Consider the following 16,566-nt stretch of genomic DNA (forward strand, 5'->3'; position numbering starts at 1 on the left):
GAGTCACTTGGCACGGGGTCTTGCCCATGGTGGGGGCTGAACAAATGCATTGATTCCAGTAAACTCCCACCCTGAATCCAAGGCCTGGTTCCCCAAAAGCTTTAGGGCAGAGATGACCTAACAGAGTTGCCTTCATATCACTGAGCCTGGCACACTGCTGGGCATGGAGGGAGAAGGGCAGGTCTGAGAGATCTACGGACAAATTTGTGAGTGTGGACACAGCACTCCCTGGAAGCAATTAAACCTCCCACTCTTTCCACTTGACTCCCTAGAAAATTGATACCTTTCAGAGCAAGCATCCATAGGCTCTCTCTGGCTGCCCTCAGTCTCCTGCACTGAACTGCCAGCCACCAGCCTTCTCCTTTCTCTCCTGCTGAGTCCACTTCCTCAAGTGTCTCTCCAAGCCATGGATGTCCAGTTTACTCTCACGAAAAGTGAAAGGGAGGGCAGATAAGGAGGAGCAATATCTGGCTTTGACCTGAACCTGAGGAACTAGGGAAGAAAGGCCCGCTGGGAAGAAGAAGGAGAGAGCTCTCTGGATAAAGAAAGTGTTCTATATCTTGATAGACATGTGGATTACAGGGGTGTTGTTTGCCTTTGTCAAAGCTTTCAAGCTGTACACTTAAGATCTGTGCATCTGATTCCATCTAAATCTAAAATTGTACCTTTACTAAAAACATCTTAGAAATCCAGGGACCTACTCTACTTATCCACGACCGGATTTTAGAACCTGGATTTCAGGACCTCAGAAATCCATACCTGAGGGATTTCAGACTTTCCCATAAGGAACTCAAGGACTCATGCCTGAGACTGCCACTCAGAGATGGGGAGGGTGCCTGCTCTTGTAGCAAGGACGTATTCGAGTTTAAGAGGGTCTTTTTAACTTTTAGAGGCACTCTTTGCAAGGGAACGGGGGAAGACAAGATTCTTCTCCCACCTTCTTACAGTTGAAAAGGATGTGGCCCTATGTGGGCCAGGCGGCTCTTCTTGGTCATAACTCTGAGAGGGAGGGAGGATGGATTTACTGAGTGTCTCAGTGGGCAGGCAGCCTTGGCCTATGGAGGCTCTTGAGCTTTGTCCTCCTGGAAGAGTTGGGCTTTACCAGATACATTGGTACAACTCTTATACCTGTGTCTGCCTTCATCAAGTCATGGACATAACCAGGAGGCTCAAGGTTACAAATGACAGCACCTTGCCCTGGTAGAGCATCTTGGAATTCTGTAACATCCTATATCAATCACCTACTTTTATCCTCGTGCCACCACTGAGAAGGTACTGCTCTCCCTCTTTGAAACAAGGATGCCAAGTTTCTGACATACAGAGTTATCGTGGAATCTTCTTGCAAATTCAACTAACTGCTAATGTTTATTTGTGACAAAAATCAGTATCTGTGGACACGCACAGGGCACTGAAAAATTTGAGTGATCTGGCACACATGCTGCCAGCTGAGGTGGGACGAGGCAGCCTCAGCTTCTTGTTTTAGCTCTCGCTCTATAAACAAGTGTCCTCTTCAAGCCCTATTTAGTGCCACATTTTTCTAATTTTGCAGGTGATTTTTCTGTTTAAAATAGTACCCGAATGTAGTGCTAAAGGGCTATCTAATGATCTTGAGTGCAAGAAGGCCATGGTGTACCTTATGGAGAAAATAGCTGTGTTGGATAAGCCTTGTTCAGGTATGTGTTACAGTGCTGTTGGCAGTGAGGTCAACCTTAATAAATCAATGATATATATTAAGTAAGATGTCTTTAAACAAAAACACAAACAAAACAAGGTTATAGATGGATTTGTTGATGAAAATGTGACCAGAGGCTCCCAGGAACCTAACCCTGTATTTCTCCTAGGAGCAGTGGCTTGGTATTCACTAACTGTGTGTTCCGGCAACTTTATGGAACATATCTACCATGTGCAATGAGAACTGACTGCACTTGCTTAAAGCCCCGCAACAAGTTTCCAAGGCATGTGAACTTGAGTCCACCGATTTCCACTCCAGTAATCTTCCCAGTGTCCCCCAGTGCTTCAACTCGCTGGCTCCACTGTGGCTTCTTGAGCAAGGAGGTGCCAGCAGCAGCAGCAGCAGACAATGATGACCATAAAGAGAGCAACACTTGCACAGCTCCTACATTCTGAGAGCTTAACAAGGGCTGGTGCTACATGGAAACATGAATAAGACATGCAAGTGTTGGAATAAAACATGGCACCAGACTAAAGGGGTGAGGAGGATCTAGGAGGAACACCCACCATTTAGACAAAGGCTGGGAACCCCCCAGGAAGAGAAGCATGCAGTTAAAGTAGAGACATCTGGAAAGTCACCAGGGATCAGCAGAGTCACAAGAGGCGGGTCATCACGAGCTCGCAGTCCTTCCCCAGCCTTGTCAACATTCCTGCCCCACCCTACACTACATTTCCCAGTGCTCCACAGCCCACTAGGCACTGGTCCTCATACCATCTCATTTGATTCACCAGTGACTCAGTGAGGCAGGGGAGAGATAGGCGTCACCATGTCCAATTCACAGAGGAGGAGCTGGGATGAGGAGTCTGGACTTGGGGGCAAGTGCCCAAAATTCATGTCTGTGGCTGTTTTTATGCCATGCTGAGAATGGAGCAGCTGGCTTCCCCATGCAGGCTGAGGGCCCCTTTCACAAACCTCCCAGACTTCACCTTGGCCTCTATCCATCCCTGTTTTCTTCTACTTGACAGGAGGCAGGTATGATGTTACAGAAGGTGAAACTGAGGCCATACAGGAAGTACTGTCTTCTGCCCCCTCCTCTCATGTCTGCTTACCTTGCAGCCCTGGGGATGGGAGGTAGGGGTTCTCACAGCCCCTCTGGTGCCTTCTGTAAGCTTTGGAGCCTCTCTGTTCACAGGGCTCCATGCTCTGTGGGGCTGGGACAGCATTGTGGGCAGAGACCAAAGCTGACATGGAAACTGCCACTGGGCATAGAGTGTCAGGGATGGACCAGATTTTCTGACTGTCTTTGAATTATGCCAGGTAAGAAAGCCCCATGCCAGGACTGCAGAGCTATCCTCAACCAAGCAGAAAACAGGGCAGTCAAGGCTCCCAAGTAAGGCAATGAGTTTAGAGCATAGTCTCTTCCTGAGAGGCCTCACTGGGTGACACAAAGAAAACTGTCCCCTGTCTGCCTTGCAAGGTATCATTCAGGAAACTCTTCGGATCTGATCTGAGCCAATCTGCATTCTGAACGCAACCTCTGCCATCCTCTTCTATGCTGGCCACTCCTAGGATGCCCTGCTCTGTTACCATGCAACCTTTCTATACACTTGAGTGCATAGTTTGTGATCTGTCTGTGAGTTATGTATATTACAGACAAGATCAGGCACATTCAGGGTGGCATGGCTGTAGACTGAGTTATGTATACTTCAGTGTAGCTCAGTGGTTGTTGACTTTTTTCCACTATAACTTACCTGAGGGATGTCAGACCTTCCCCTAAGGAACTCAAGGACTCATTATGCCTGAGACTGCCACCCAGAGATGTATTCGAGTTTAAGAGGGTGTTTCTAACTTTTAGAGGCACTCTTTGCAAAGGGGAGGGGAGAAGACAAGATCCTACCCCTATCTTCTTATACTTGAAAATTATTGGTAAATGTTATTGGTCACATGTAGTTCAGGTTCTTAGTAGGAAGAATAAAGTTTTTCTTCTTAATTTATAGTGTTTGGATCCAGCTTACAAAGTGGCACATTTCAGGTGTTGGCCAGAAACAGCAACAGCTGGACTGGAACCAAATTTCATCAGAGTGAGGTCCAACCATTGTTGGCTTCTCCAGGTATTGATGGCAAGGGTCTTCAGATCCCCAAAGAAAAGCCTTCAGCTTTCTGGTTGTTTGAGCCCTATTCCTGCCCCTTGGTTTATTTACCGTTTACCTCCACTATAATGCCATTGCCTTCTTCCCTCTTCTACAGAATAAAATGGAGCCACACAAAAGGAGGCATGTTGGCAAGTGGCCAGCACTCAGGCCAGGCTTTACTGACCCAGTGACTCTAGCCCAAGTGCACTCACAGCCAGCTGATGGGTGTTTGACAGCAGTGGGAGGGTCCTCAGGTGCTACACACTTTAACTGTGGATCCAAACCAGAAAATCCTATAGAGATGTTGAAGGAGATGTTAAGGAGATGTGGAATCACTAAAGGGACAGCATATATCTTGTTCATGATTTTGTGGCCAGTATGAAGCTGGAGAAAAAAATATCCAATGCCTTCTTCCTGGTGTTCAGTCCTGGAAAGTCAGTCTCCAGCCCAGTAAGCCACAGTCAGGAAAGTCCAGGAATCCTGCTTCTTCCCACCCTCCAGTGTATGATTACCCAGCGTGACAACTATATTCTGACCCATCATCATTCCCATGCCGCCATTGCCATATATTTCTTAAGGAAATTTGGCAAATTTAAAGAGAAGTCAGAAAGAACAAAGGAAGGGAGATAAAATTTGGAAAGGATGCTAGGAAGGAAGAGCAAGGAAGATAAGGAGAAAAGACAGATCAAAGGGAAAGGCAGTGATGACAGAGAAGTGGAGGAAGGGAATTACCAGGAGGAAGTGGGAGGCAGGAGGCAGCCTCCCCATGGTACTCACGTGTTGTGTAGCACACACCAGCCACAGTGGGGGTCGCCTGAGCCAAGGCACTCGCCGCAGCTCCGATACTGACCACAGGACTCCACAGGGACTCTGGTGAGCTAGGATAGCAGGGCAGGGAGAAAGTAGTCAAGATCTTGCAGAACACCCAGTAGTGTACCAGAAGAGATGCTGCTCTAAATATCAAGTGGATCACCTGAAATGTTGCAGGAGCATGAAGGTGCTTGGAGCCCAGTGTGGGAAAGGACCTTGAGTGATTATGTTTGAGTAGGTGGCCACATATGCATCCAGGGAGACAAGCAGCCATATTATTTTCTTAGCAGTCTCCATGAATACAGACTCCATACAGTCCATACTAAGTTGTTAGAAAAGATATTTGCAGCGTTCGTTTCAAGTTTTCTACCTCTGAAACCCCCAAATATCTCTACAAATGGCCAATTCATCATGTATTTATTTCCTATCAATTTAATAAATGCAAATGGTCATTCTCACTCCCTTATCATTTCTCTTTTTCTATAGTGTTTCCCCTTCTTTCCAGTCCTCCTTCACGTTTCATCATTGTTGTTGCTCCAGAGAGCATTTAGCCTGAGACCAAGACCCTTCTCTTTCTCTTCCTCCTTGCCATTTACCAAGATATCATAAGCTCACTCTGTAGCTGTTACTTACCCGCTCTTTCTTTCTCATAATGTTGGCCAACTGGCTCTAAAAGCTTTCACTATGGTGCTTTCAAAGAGCATCTGCTGCTATTTCTCCTCCTACCCACACTCTTTTCATGACTAGAGGCTTCCTCTCCAACCCAAAACTTTATATTAGCTTTCACCAGCCGCCTGCTAATGTAAAATGTTCCACATGACATTTTTGCTTAGCCCAAATGCTTCCATTTCCTGCATGCTCTTAAATATCTTTTGAATTTCTTTGTTCTCCAATGTAGCTTTGCCTTGATGTCTCTTTACATGACTTGCCAGCACCTGCTACATAGTAGGTACTCAATAACGACACACTGGATCAAACAGAGTTTTTATTTTCTTTTTATAGCCTTGGTCTTTATTCTCTGTTTTGCCAGTTTCTTCTTTACAAAAGTTTTTTTTTTTTTAATTTTACATCATCCTTTTCCATTTGGGATACCTTTTCATCTCAATGGAGAATCCTACTTGATGTTTCAGCTTGAGCTAAGAGAATTTGATGTGGCCGTCCTTTTTAATTTCTCGCCACCAGACAACAGGCACTGAAAACTATAAACTGCGCTGACCTGGCTGAACCCTCTCTGTTACATGAGCAAATGCAGAGGCAGTGTTTCCCCTGCTGTTTTATGGGGCATGTGCCTCTGTAAAATGATGTCCGCTTGGCAGGGGCTACTTGTAACTCACGCACAGGCAAACTGGCACCAGAGCTGCTCAATTAGTCTCCAACTCTCTTTTGGAATTAATTAATAATTAATTCCAAATCCCACATGATCTCTTTTCCCTCAACTTTCTTATTCCCTTTATGCATCTTTTTGTTCTCCAAAGTACACACTGAGAGTTCTTAATGACCACACTGCGTTTTCACTTATTTCAAGCAACCTTTTAGCCTCCCTCTCCCATTCTGACGGCAGTGACCTTGACCTTGGTGGCCCTTCCTCCACCTTCTCAGATGTCTTTTTTGCACATTTGGAATTTTATCTTTTCTTTTATTATTGCTCATGTAATCTGCATGGGCTGTGCCTGGAGTCTGCCTACATACGACCTTCCTATCCTACTAATTAACCTTAACAATTAGTTCCTTATGAATTACCCACACTGGCTCCACACCAGCCAAGAATTTGCCCTCTTCCTGTTGTGTCTTTAATTTCTCTTTTCACTCCTTAAGTGAGCATAGACATGCTAGTTATGTAAGCATATAAAGAGTGACGCCTAACCCAAAGTACCTGGACTCCTAGGAATTCATGAGTGGTAATGCGGTCCACAAGCTATTTTCAATATTTCCCAAAGCCTAATGGAAATTGAATTGTTGCTGTTTTATGTTTTTTATTCATATTCAGTGATGTACGTCTCATATTAAAAATAGGAAATATGTTATTACTTAATACATGCAGTTTGTTTAGTAGTCAGAATCTTTCAAAACATAATGCACAGAGGGAAAAAATAATAAAAGGGGCCATAAATGGTGAAATTTGGGAACCATAAGTACACAATAATGTTTTCATATGTTCCAGCTGCTTGTCTAGCACTCCATATTTTGCATGGGCTTAAACAGAAAATCATGCCTTGCTCAATCAAAAACATTTTCTTGCTTTAAACTTAATTACCGTCTTCCCCAGTTTCTCCTATTGACAAGTTCTATAATCCACCTTGGATGGAATGTGGCCGCAGGTTCCGGAATGTTCCACATCAAGTCAAGAGCCAGCTCCTTGGTGAACGTGAAATTCTCAAAAATCTTTGCATTCAGATTCTTAAAATATTTCGAAACTGGTGTTTAATAATGTCCATACCCTGGAATTGTCAAGTCCCTCCTCTTGATTTTAAACATGAGTCATTTTTTGTTGGGTTTGAAAGAATGCAAGAGCCCTCAGAGCTAGGTTCAAATTCTGGCTTAACTGGAGATAAAAATCCCCCCTCCCCGACCCCCACCCCAATTCAGTTTCCCAAAGCACAGACCACGCAATGGTTTTGTAAATGGTCTGGCACTTTATAAGTGATGGCTATGATGGATCGCTGCTATCCTTTTTATCAATATCCCAATCCTCCTTGTACTGTCACTTACCTCTCCCCTACATCCCAGGAAACTACTCTTCTGAGGCCTCAGGAACTCTGTCGGGAGTTCAACAGACCTGGGAGAACTTTTCTTTTTTAATACCTTGATAGCGTCATTTCCTCCTTGAACTATGATATTTGCCCCTAAACCATTCATTGTTCCACACTTCGGATGAAATCCAGAGTTATCTCATTTTCAGGACTTGTTCACTATCTTTACTAGCTTCTGGAACAACTATCCGCTTTTCTTAGCTTTTCATGTAGGTGGGTCCATTTGAGACAGGGACACAAGTCCTGCACGGGTATCATAAGCCCTGACACAAGTTCTGCACGGGTATTATGAGCCTTGGGTTCCAGCCACAGTTCTGCCCCCCAGTTTCTTGGGTAAACTTGGACAAATCTCTCTCTGGGCTTCTTTCTGATGATCTGAGAAATGAGGAACTGGGCAGGTTAGTTCCAAATTCCCTTTCAGTCCTAACATCCTAAGCTCCTTGTTAATGCTCCGACAAAGTCTCTTGGGTCAACCTCATCTCACTTGTATGGTTTTCCTGGACATGTATAACAATGGCACTGGGTCCACCTTCAAGAAAACATTCTCTTGGTGACAATCATCCAGGCATCTAGAGCTTTCTCATCTTGAAGGTAAACAACCCAACTGCCTTTAGTCTGTCCTTACAGAAGAGTTATATTTATGATGTAATCATTTTTTATGACTCTCTTCTGAACTTGATCAAGGTTTTCTCCACTCTTTTTAAAGTGTGGACATTCAAATTAGGGAGTCAACAGGATTCTGACATTCCAAGTAGAAAGGTTACCATCATTTGAAAGCTAGGTGCCACCTCCTTCACCTTGCCAGGACCTTCCCAAGGAAGGACAGAACCAGGGAAATCTCCCAGGCTCCACCATCAGGCAATAGTCTCTAGCATGGCCAAGGCCTCCCAGGCTGGCTGCACACTCTCCATCTCTATCACTGCTTTGCCTCACTCTCTACCCCATGGTTAATTCTGCTAAAGCATCAGAAGTTTTTCTAATACTTTCAATCACTTTTGAAAACTGGATTTAGTCCAACCATTTAGCTCAGTATAAATGTATTCCCTCATGTCCCCAGTTACCATCCACACCTTGCTAGTACGTTGCACAGGTGGCCAGATGGCCTCTGAGCCACCTTGCCTCTATGATTCTTTCTCCCCAAATACCTAGACTTGCCACTCATAGCCTTACACCATACAAAGCTGCCTCTCCCAACCCGCATCTCCAACTCCTCTCCTGACCCTGGAACACAAACCACTCCAGATGCAGAGCCACACGATTAATTAAAACCACCCCACGCTGATTAAAGTCTTAAGCTGCAGTGCCAGGCATGCTAATTAACTGAGTGAGGGAATTCAGACCACAGGAAGAGGTGAAAAAAGAAAGTAATGGGGTGGGGGAAGGACTTCTGTTTGGAGAACAAATCAGATGGTGACATGACCTAAGCTACCATAATGATAGATTTATATCAGAGACCACAGAATATTGAGGTCTGTCCCTTGGTCACAAGACTCTAGCAAATGTGTTAATGGATGTGGCTGCAGCTTCACCTTTGCTGCTTCTAGAGATGGGAGCCCCATCACCACTGGGGACCTCCATGTGTGCATAAGCTGTGCTTGGAGAGAAGGATTGGGCGCAGGGTTAGGGTAGGGTCTGCATAACATTGTCTTGGGACATTGTCTGGCTTTGTGCAAAAACCTATTAGGCAGTTTAGCAGTTCCTCAAAAGTTAAACAGAATTACTATATGATCCAGCAATTTTGCTTCTGGGTACACAAGCAAAACAAATGAAAGCAGGATCTCAAAGACACATTTGCACACTCAGGTTCATAGTGGAATTACTCACAATAGCCAAAAGATGGAAGCAACCCAAATGTCCATTAACAGATTAATGAAGCAACAATATGTGGTATATCCATATAATGAAATATTATTCAGGCTTAAAAAGGGAGGACATTCTGACACATGCTACAACATGGATGAACCTCGAGGACATGATGCTAAGTGAAATAAGCCAGACATAAAAGGACAAATACTGCCTGATTCTGCTTATGTGAGGTGCCTAGAGTAGTCAGATTTATAGTGACAGAAAGCATGATGGTGGTTGCCAGGGACTGGGGAAGGGAGGAATAAGGAGTTACTCTTTAACGGGTAAAGACTTTCTGTTTGGGCAGATGCAAAAGTTCAGAAGATGGAGGGTGGTGACGCTTGCACCACAATGTGAGCGTACTTACAAATGCACACTTAGAAATAAGTAACACTGAATTTTTGTTATGTGTATTTTACCACAATAAAAACATTGAAATAATCCTTTTGAATGGACTTCACAAATTACTTCATCTTCAGCATGGCAGCATGGATATGAAAACACCTGTTCTCTGCTTAGCTCCTTGGGTCAAAGGGGCACAGCTTTTGCTGGTAGACTAATACAATCATGTTTATGAAACATTCTGAGATCTCTCAGTCAAAAGATAGGCATTGCTACTCTTTTCAATGTAATCTCAAATAGACAAAGGGTTTTGGATAAATGTCTCCTATCATGTATCATTACATAACTGGCTCTGTCATTCTCAAGGTCTGGATACCTGTTTCCTGACTTGGAAAAATAATGCCATAGCCTTGTTCTTCCTGGAAATTTTCCTTACCTCCCACCCATTCCAAAAGGCCTAAACGAGGAGCTCCCAATTCAAATAACTCACACGAGGTCAAATGGCCCCTGATTTTAGAAAATTATCCTGCTGTTGCTCAACCTCTGCTTAGGTATTTTTCATTCACAGTTATGGCCAGAAATCACCTGTGTGCCCTTCCCCATTTATACTTCCTTTCCCCCTAGATCACCTTTCTGGGAATCTGGTTGGTTTTATCCTTTTGCCACCAAGGTAAGCTTCCTTAAATAATATAATGTAGTTTGGTTTGGTTTTAAATAATTGTAAATAGAATGATCATTTGCTATTGTACATGCAATCATCATCATCCTCATCATCATCATCTTCCTAACCTGTTCAGTTCCAAAGGCCACAAATTTACAAAACAATGGCCTAGCATAGGAAGGCAATGAATGACTGAGAAGAGAGCAAAGGGTCCCACATCAGATTTTAAGTCATGGCCTTGGTCTTCGTAAGTTTCTCCATCTGATGAGCTGAGCCCATTGCTTGGGGACCTGGGAGCCTGGGGGTCCTCCATGGCAGCTGGAGGAATTCTTACAGCTTCTGAGTCCTGGCCCCCACTGCCCAACTCCCGCGTGGTTCCCCTGATATTTCAAAAGATGCTTTCCTCTGGCAATAGGGTCCCACTCTGCCTGTTGCTCACATTCTGAAGGGTGCCTGCTGTTCTGCTGATTACATTCAGAAATGTTCCACAGATATAGCATGCAGTCTCTGTGTGTATCTCTAATTTGTTTAAGCATTTGACATTCTGGTCAAAATGTGAGTTATTACTCCATTTCTACTCTTATAATTGGATGCTAATGCAACGATGGCTACACTGACCCTGATGGTTGGAGTTAATTTAAATGTCCAAAAGGTTTCTTAAGTACCCAATTTCCTTCAAAATGGTCAAAAAAGAAAGAAAAAAAGAGGCAAGATGACCCATTAAGACACTCCAAGAGGCTGCTGGGGGAACTGTTAAGCCGTGCAGATGCCGCACTTGGTGCTGTACATCATGCTGTCCTTCCTTGCCACTGTCCCTGAGCAGAGGAAGTAGAGTTGAGAAAAGTTAGTCCTTTTCTGGCAAATTCTTAGCTCAGTAATACACATGGGTCTTGGTGGCTTGGTCTTAGGGAGCTCCTCAAAGCCTCTCCACCAGCCTTTATTTCCTTTGGTCACCACTGGCTGCCTTTCCAAGCTTTATTTCTGCTGGCCAGGGACCACACAAAGGTTTTGTGGAGTCTCCCTGTGATGGCTCCAAGGCCCTCACCACCAGGGTTGCAATTTGTGGCTGAGCAGTGGCTCAAGAAGCTGTGCTTATTTCAAGTCACTTCACATGCCTGGAACCCTGTCACTCCTGTTCTCTTTGCTCAAACGTGGCACGTGTTTCTGAACCTAGCTAACTGGTAAGAAAGGCAGATGCCAGGAGGCTGGTCCCAGGCTGTAGCAGATTGTATTATGAGTCCCAATTCCTCACCCCCTAAAAAGACTTTTATATCTCCACCCCATGGCCTCATGGTGAATAGAGAAGTGGCATGCATTTTCCCACTTCTTGGCTTTTGGGCATGACCTCAGGACTTGATTGGCCAATGGAATGGTAGGAAACTTGAGACAAATTAATGCTTCAGATGTGCTTATGTGCTCATCTTTGCCTTCTGTGCTTCTGTCATTGCCATGAGAAGAGCTTCCCAAAATAGCTGTTTCCTCTTCAGCCTGGGCCCCAAAGGAACCCACATGGAGAGAGAACTGAGCCCAACCTATAGCCAGGAGACAACCCTGGCTGATGCAGCAGCTTGAAGCAGAACTGCCCAGCCGAGTTGAGCTTAGGGAGCTGACATGCAATTGCTTTGTAGAGCCATGAGTGTGAGGATTCATGTCTATTGTATACAACTGAGTTTTGAGTTGGTTTGTTACAAAGCTTTATCATGGCAATAGCTAGCTGATACACAGGTGCTGGACAGAAAGTTACACCACGATGTAAAAGTCCCATGAGAGGGAGAGAGGAGAGATCAGTCAAATGGAGGAGGGGGAAGGCTGCAGTGTGGTTGCTTCTTACCACCTGTGCTTCAAACAGATCATGCAAACATTAAGGGCATATGTACCTGGTATGAGTTAAGAAATTATTGAAAGCCGGGTCTGACATGATAAATGGCCCTTCTCAGTACCTCCCATGCTGGCCATGCTCTCTTAATTCTATGGTCATAGATCTCTTGATCTCAGGAAAGTCTAGCCCCTAAGCAAAGGGATGAAGATGACTCTGGAAAGACAATGTAGCCCTCCAGATGTGGTCAGCTGACCAGAAGTACAGATGTGCTTCAGACCCCCTGTAGTGGCCATCTGGCTGCCCCAGTGTCAGAAAATGATTTTTTTTTCTACTTGGCAGCAGTAAAAGCTCCTTGGGAATGGTTTGCCTTGAGCTTTGCAATTCCTCCTGCTGGTGCTTGGGCCATGGGGCTAATCCAGCTGGGGCCTCACCTGAGGGCAGACAGAGGCACAGGGTCAAGGGCAGCGGCCTTGGCTACCACCACTATCCCTACCTGCCTCTAGGCAGGACCTCTGGGGTCAAGGCCGACGATATTTAGAATAGCAAAGGCAACTGCCACAGGGCATGAGGGTTGGGGAGCTGGGATTCCAAACTGTAATCTATTCTGTGTGTCTGGGTGACCTTGAACAAAACGTTCCCATTTTTCATGCCTCACTTGATTCATTTTCAGATTAGGGGGATCCAGTCCTGCTCTGCCTCAAAGAATTGGTCACAAAATGCTACTGATACAAATGATTTGGGAAGCTTCTTGTAAACGAAAAGTAGCAGATGTTGCGGAGGGCTGCAATTTGTTGCTATTAATAAGAATAAATGCCTAATAGGAAGCCAGTTTGCTCCGGGAACTCGGACAGCCAAGGAGCCAGTGCCGACGCCGGAATCATCAACATATGTTGGTCCTCATTAGCAAACGGCAGTAGCTGGGAAGCTGGGCAAGGAGCTCTCAGTGTGCTTTCTGCAGAGCCTCAAGAAATCACCCCATCCTCAGGCTTCCCAGTGTGGGCTGTGCTGCAATGGCACGTGATTGTTATTAGCCAGAGCCCTCGCCAAGTGGGAGAGCGATCCGCTTCCCTGCTGCACAGATGGAAAAGCCATAGCCCAGGGGGGCTGAGCAGCTTGCCCAAGGTCACGCAGCAGGGTGGTGGCAAAGGTGGAAATTGAAATGAAGCTGGGGGCTGGAGCCCACCCTCGGGCCTGCCAGACACCACTGGTTCCTGGAACATAGCACAGGGGATTGAGAAACCTCTGGTCCCTCTGCTGAACACAGGTCCTGTGTTGAAAACTTCACAGCATTGCAGGCTACTTACTATACTATCAGGAAGGTTTGGCTGAGTTCAGGGGCTGAGGAGTCCCCCACTATGGGCAGATCACCAAGTAGCAGCCCTAAAGAGAGAATGACAATTGGTCTCAGCACAGCCTCCTCCTCCAGGAAGTTTTCTTACTCCTTCAAATGTGGTTAGGGAGAAAAATAGAGTTTGAAATAGTTTTATTTCAGGGACAAGTGAGAAGCAGAGATCTGGGGGAAAAACAGACCTGGGTTTGGATCCTGGATCTGCCATAACTGTGTGACTTGGACAACTTATTTAACTTCATCAAGCCTCTGTTTCCTCATCTAAGCACCCTGATGGGTTGTTTCGAAGATCAATTGGGATGACACATATGAATGTGTGAGTGTTATGCTAACAGCAACTCAGTTGTTCCAGCATCTTCCTCCAATAAAATGCCCCTGTGATGGGTGGTGCAAAGTCATCTCTCTTCACTCCACTACACCTAGTACTCAGCTCATGCGCAGTAAATGAGAAAAGTAAATGAATGTTTGCATGCACACATCAATAAATAAGTGAATGAATGAATGTGGTTCCTGTTACACTTGTGCATACTCCAAGAATCCCCTGGAGATCACTGATTTGACAATCTTGGCTCTACTCTAAAACCTATCATTTCTAGATTATTGCCACAGATTAATCTCCTAGTGTAAAGGTTAAATCCTCTCCTTCTCTGAGCTCTCATGCTCACATTCGCATACAGGCTCAGGAGGCCCGACTTCCTGACTTCCAGGACTGTGGGGTTGCAATGTGTGAGTTTCTCTAGCTAGGCAGATCCCATGCCTTTCATAGAGGAGACTGCAGTCCCAGAGCAGCCCCGCCAACATGGAGGTGCAAAGGAATGGAGGATGACAGGAGTGTTCTGGCATTCACACAGTTAACAAGCCAACGGGACCTTGGAAACATTCTAGCTGCCAATCCTCTCATTTTTCAGTTGAAGCTCAGTTGCTGCAGGGATTTGTCCAAGGCTACATGGTTACCAACACTCTTCATTTGATACCCAGTCCCTAGATACAGACTCCTGGCCAAGATGCTCATTCTTGACCCAGTCTTTAGGTCAGGGCTGAAGCAGGGGCAGAGCCTCACGGCCCCACATCCTGGAGGAAAATGCAAGCCTCCCTCCCCATCACCAAGCCCAGCAGGTGGAAAGGGGCTGTTGTCCTGGGGATCAAAGTGCTGCTCCTGTTCCAGCCCATCTTTTAGCAAATGACACAGACAAAGACTATGGCCCCTTCTGAACTGGGACCGGGAACCTGCTGTTGTGTGTTTCCCAAGCACAGCCTGCTCAATGGGAGCCTTTGTTCCTGCAGCCAAAAAGAAGGCGGGGAGGGGCTGGCACGGTGACACCTAACTCCCGGCCCAGGCAGTGGAGCCAAGCTAGTCCCCAGGCATATGCTGAGGCTCCCTAGCTGGCTGGCACTGGCTCCTTGTGGGAAGTGGCAGGGCAGGCTGGGTGGGTACTCCTTTCTCCATCCAGCACCTGACCCTTCTCCCTGACTTCCTTCTAGTAAGGGCTCTGCTGACCAGCATCCCCAGCAATGCTCTAGCTATTCAAACCAAAAAAAAAAAAAACAGTGTGTGTAAATGATACATTTTGTGAATGAGTGCACAGCAGCCCAAGGGGATGTGCCCAGATGTGCATGTCTCAGCACAGGAGTGGCATTTGTACACAACTATGGGCAGAAGTGTTCTGGACCACAGGAGCATGTTTGCAAATAAACACATCTTTCCCCACAGGAAACCAAGGCTGGGTATGAGGCTTCTCTGGCTGGGAAACAAACATCTTTTTTCAAAAAGGGATTTGACTCTGGGAAAATCATGGTGCTCAAATGGTTGGAAACTGATATTTCTGAAGGAGAACCTTCTAGGTCCATCAACATGGGGCCCCACTCTCAGGAGACCAGGTGCTACTGGATTAAAAAGGAGGCAGAGATGACAGATGACCCAAGGAATCCTAAATCATCTTCCTTCCATCCTATCTCCTATCTCAAGGTACCCACCTACTCTCCCGAACTTACATGAGTTCCCATTTTGGGATCAGGGCCCAGCCTGCTGCTCGGGAAAGGTGAAGAGGGCCCTCTTATGTCTGGGTCACCCTGGACACAGGTCATCTTTGCCTACACAGGCAAAATGCAGCTTCTTCATTAGGAGATGTGGCTTTGAGGGCATCTTCCAATAATTCTTCAAATATGAAAGGACAATTGTTAAAATGACAGCATTCTAAAAGGTGTTTTTTGTCTTGAGATGGAGTCTCACTCTGTCGCCCAGGCTGGAGTTCAGTGGCCTGATTGTGGCTCATTGCAACCTCCGCTTCCTGAGTTCAAGCGATTTTCCTGCCTCAGCCTCCTGAATAGCTGGGACTACAGGCACACGCCACCACGCCCTGCTAATTTTTTGTATTTTTAGTAGAGACAGGGTTTCACCAGGATGGTCTCGATCTCCTGACCTCATGATCCACCTGCCTTGGTCTCCCAAAGTGCTGGGATTATAGGCGTGAGCCACCATGCCCGGGCTCTAAAAGGGTTTTATGCCTTAGACACTGTCGGTGAGGTTTTAGATTAGTGCAACCATTTTTAGGAGTAATTTGGCAGTTATTACTAAAACCTAAAATGACCCAGCAAGTCTTCCTCTTGGAATCTTTCCTGCAGAAATACTAGCACCTAGACACCTGTGGTTGGCTGTGGATATTCACTGTGGCTTTGTATGTAGTAATGACTGTTTGGAAACAACATATCCATCCACAGGGAGCTGGCTAAAGAAATCATGGCACATCTACACTCTAAGATAAGTCTGTATGTATCAGATGGATGAATGTCTATGATTCATCTTTGAGTTAAAAAAACAAATTTTATAAAAAGGGTATATTAAGACTCAATGTTTGTTTTCAAAAGACAACTGTGCAGCTGTGTACACATATATATGCAAACCTTGTGCAAAGAATAACTTCTAGAGAGATACCTAGCAGATATCTAGCAGATACCTACTATCTGCTAACAGTGGTTAACTTTGGGGAGTTTGAATTTTTCACAGACAGGGTATTATAGACTTGGGAAATTAAAATAATATTTTAAGGATGCTTTAACCTTTAGTCTTTTAAACTAAATTAACTGTGCAGCTCAAAATTTATTTTAGGGTGACAGCTTGAATTTTTCTTTTCTCTGTTCTTTTTTTTTTTTTTTTTTTTTTTTTTTTTTTTTTGTTTTTTTTTTTTTG

General features: G+C 45.2%; 1 protein-coding gene across 7 annotated transcripts in view; it reads right to left on the reverse strand.

Moving 5' to 3' along the window:
• PLXNA4 (plexin A4) overlaps positions 1-16,566 on the reverse strand; it is a 523,648-nt gene that overhangs the window by 112,235 nt on the left and 394,847 nt on the right. For all 7 annotated transcript variants that reach the window (XR_001887846.1, XM_017885083.1, XM_017885085.1 and 4 more), the window contains one exon: positions 4,582-4,682. Coding sequence is in view for 6 of the 7 variants with exons in the window: in XM_017885083.1 (XP_017740572.1) it covers positions 4,582-4,682 (101 nt within the window). In the remaining variant the exon portion in view is untranslated. The remainder of the gene's footprint in view (positions 1-4,581; positions 4,683-16,566) is intronic.

Source organism: Rhinopithecus bieti, unplaced genomic scaffold, assembly GCF_001698545.2.
Source record: "Rhinopithecus bieti isolate Rb0 unplaced genomic scaffold, ASM169854v2 scaffold_13262, whole genome shotgun sequence".
Taxonomy (NCBI): Eukaryota; Metazoa; Chordata; class Mammalia; order Primates; family Cercopithecidae; genus Rhinopithecus; species Rhinopithecus bieti.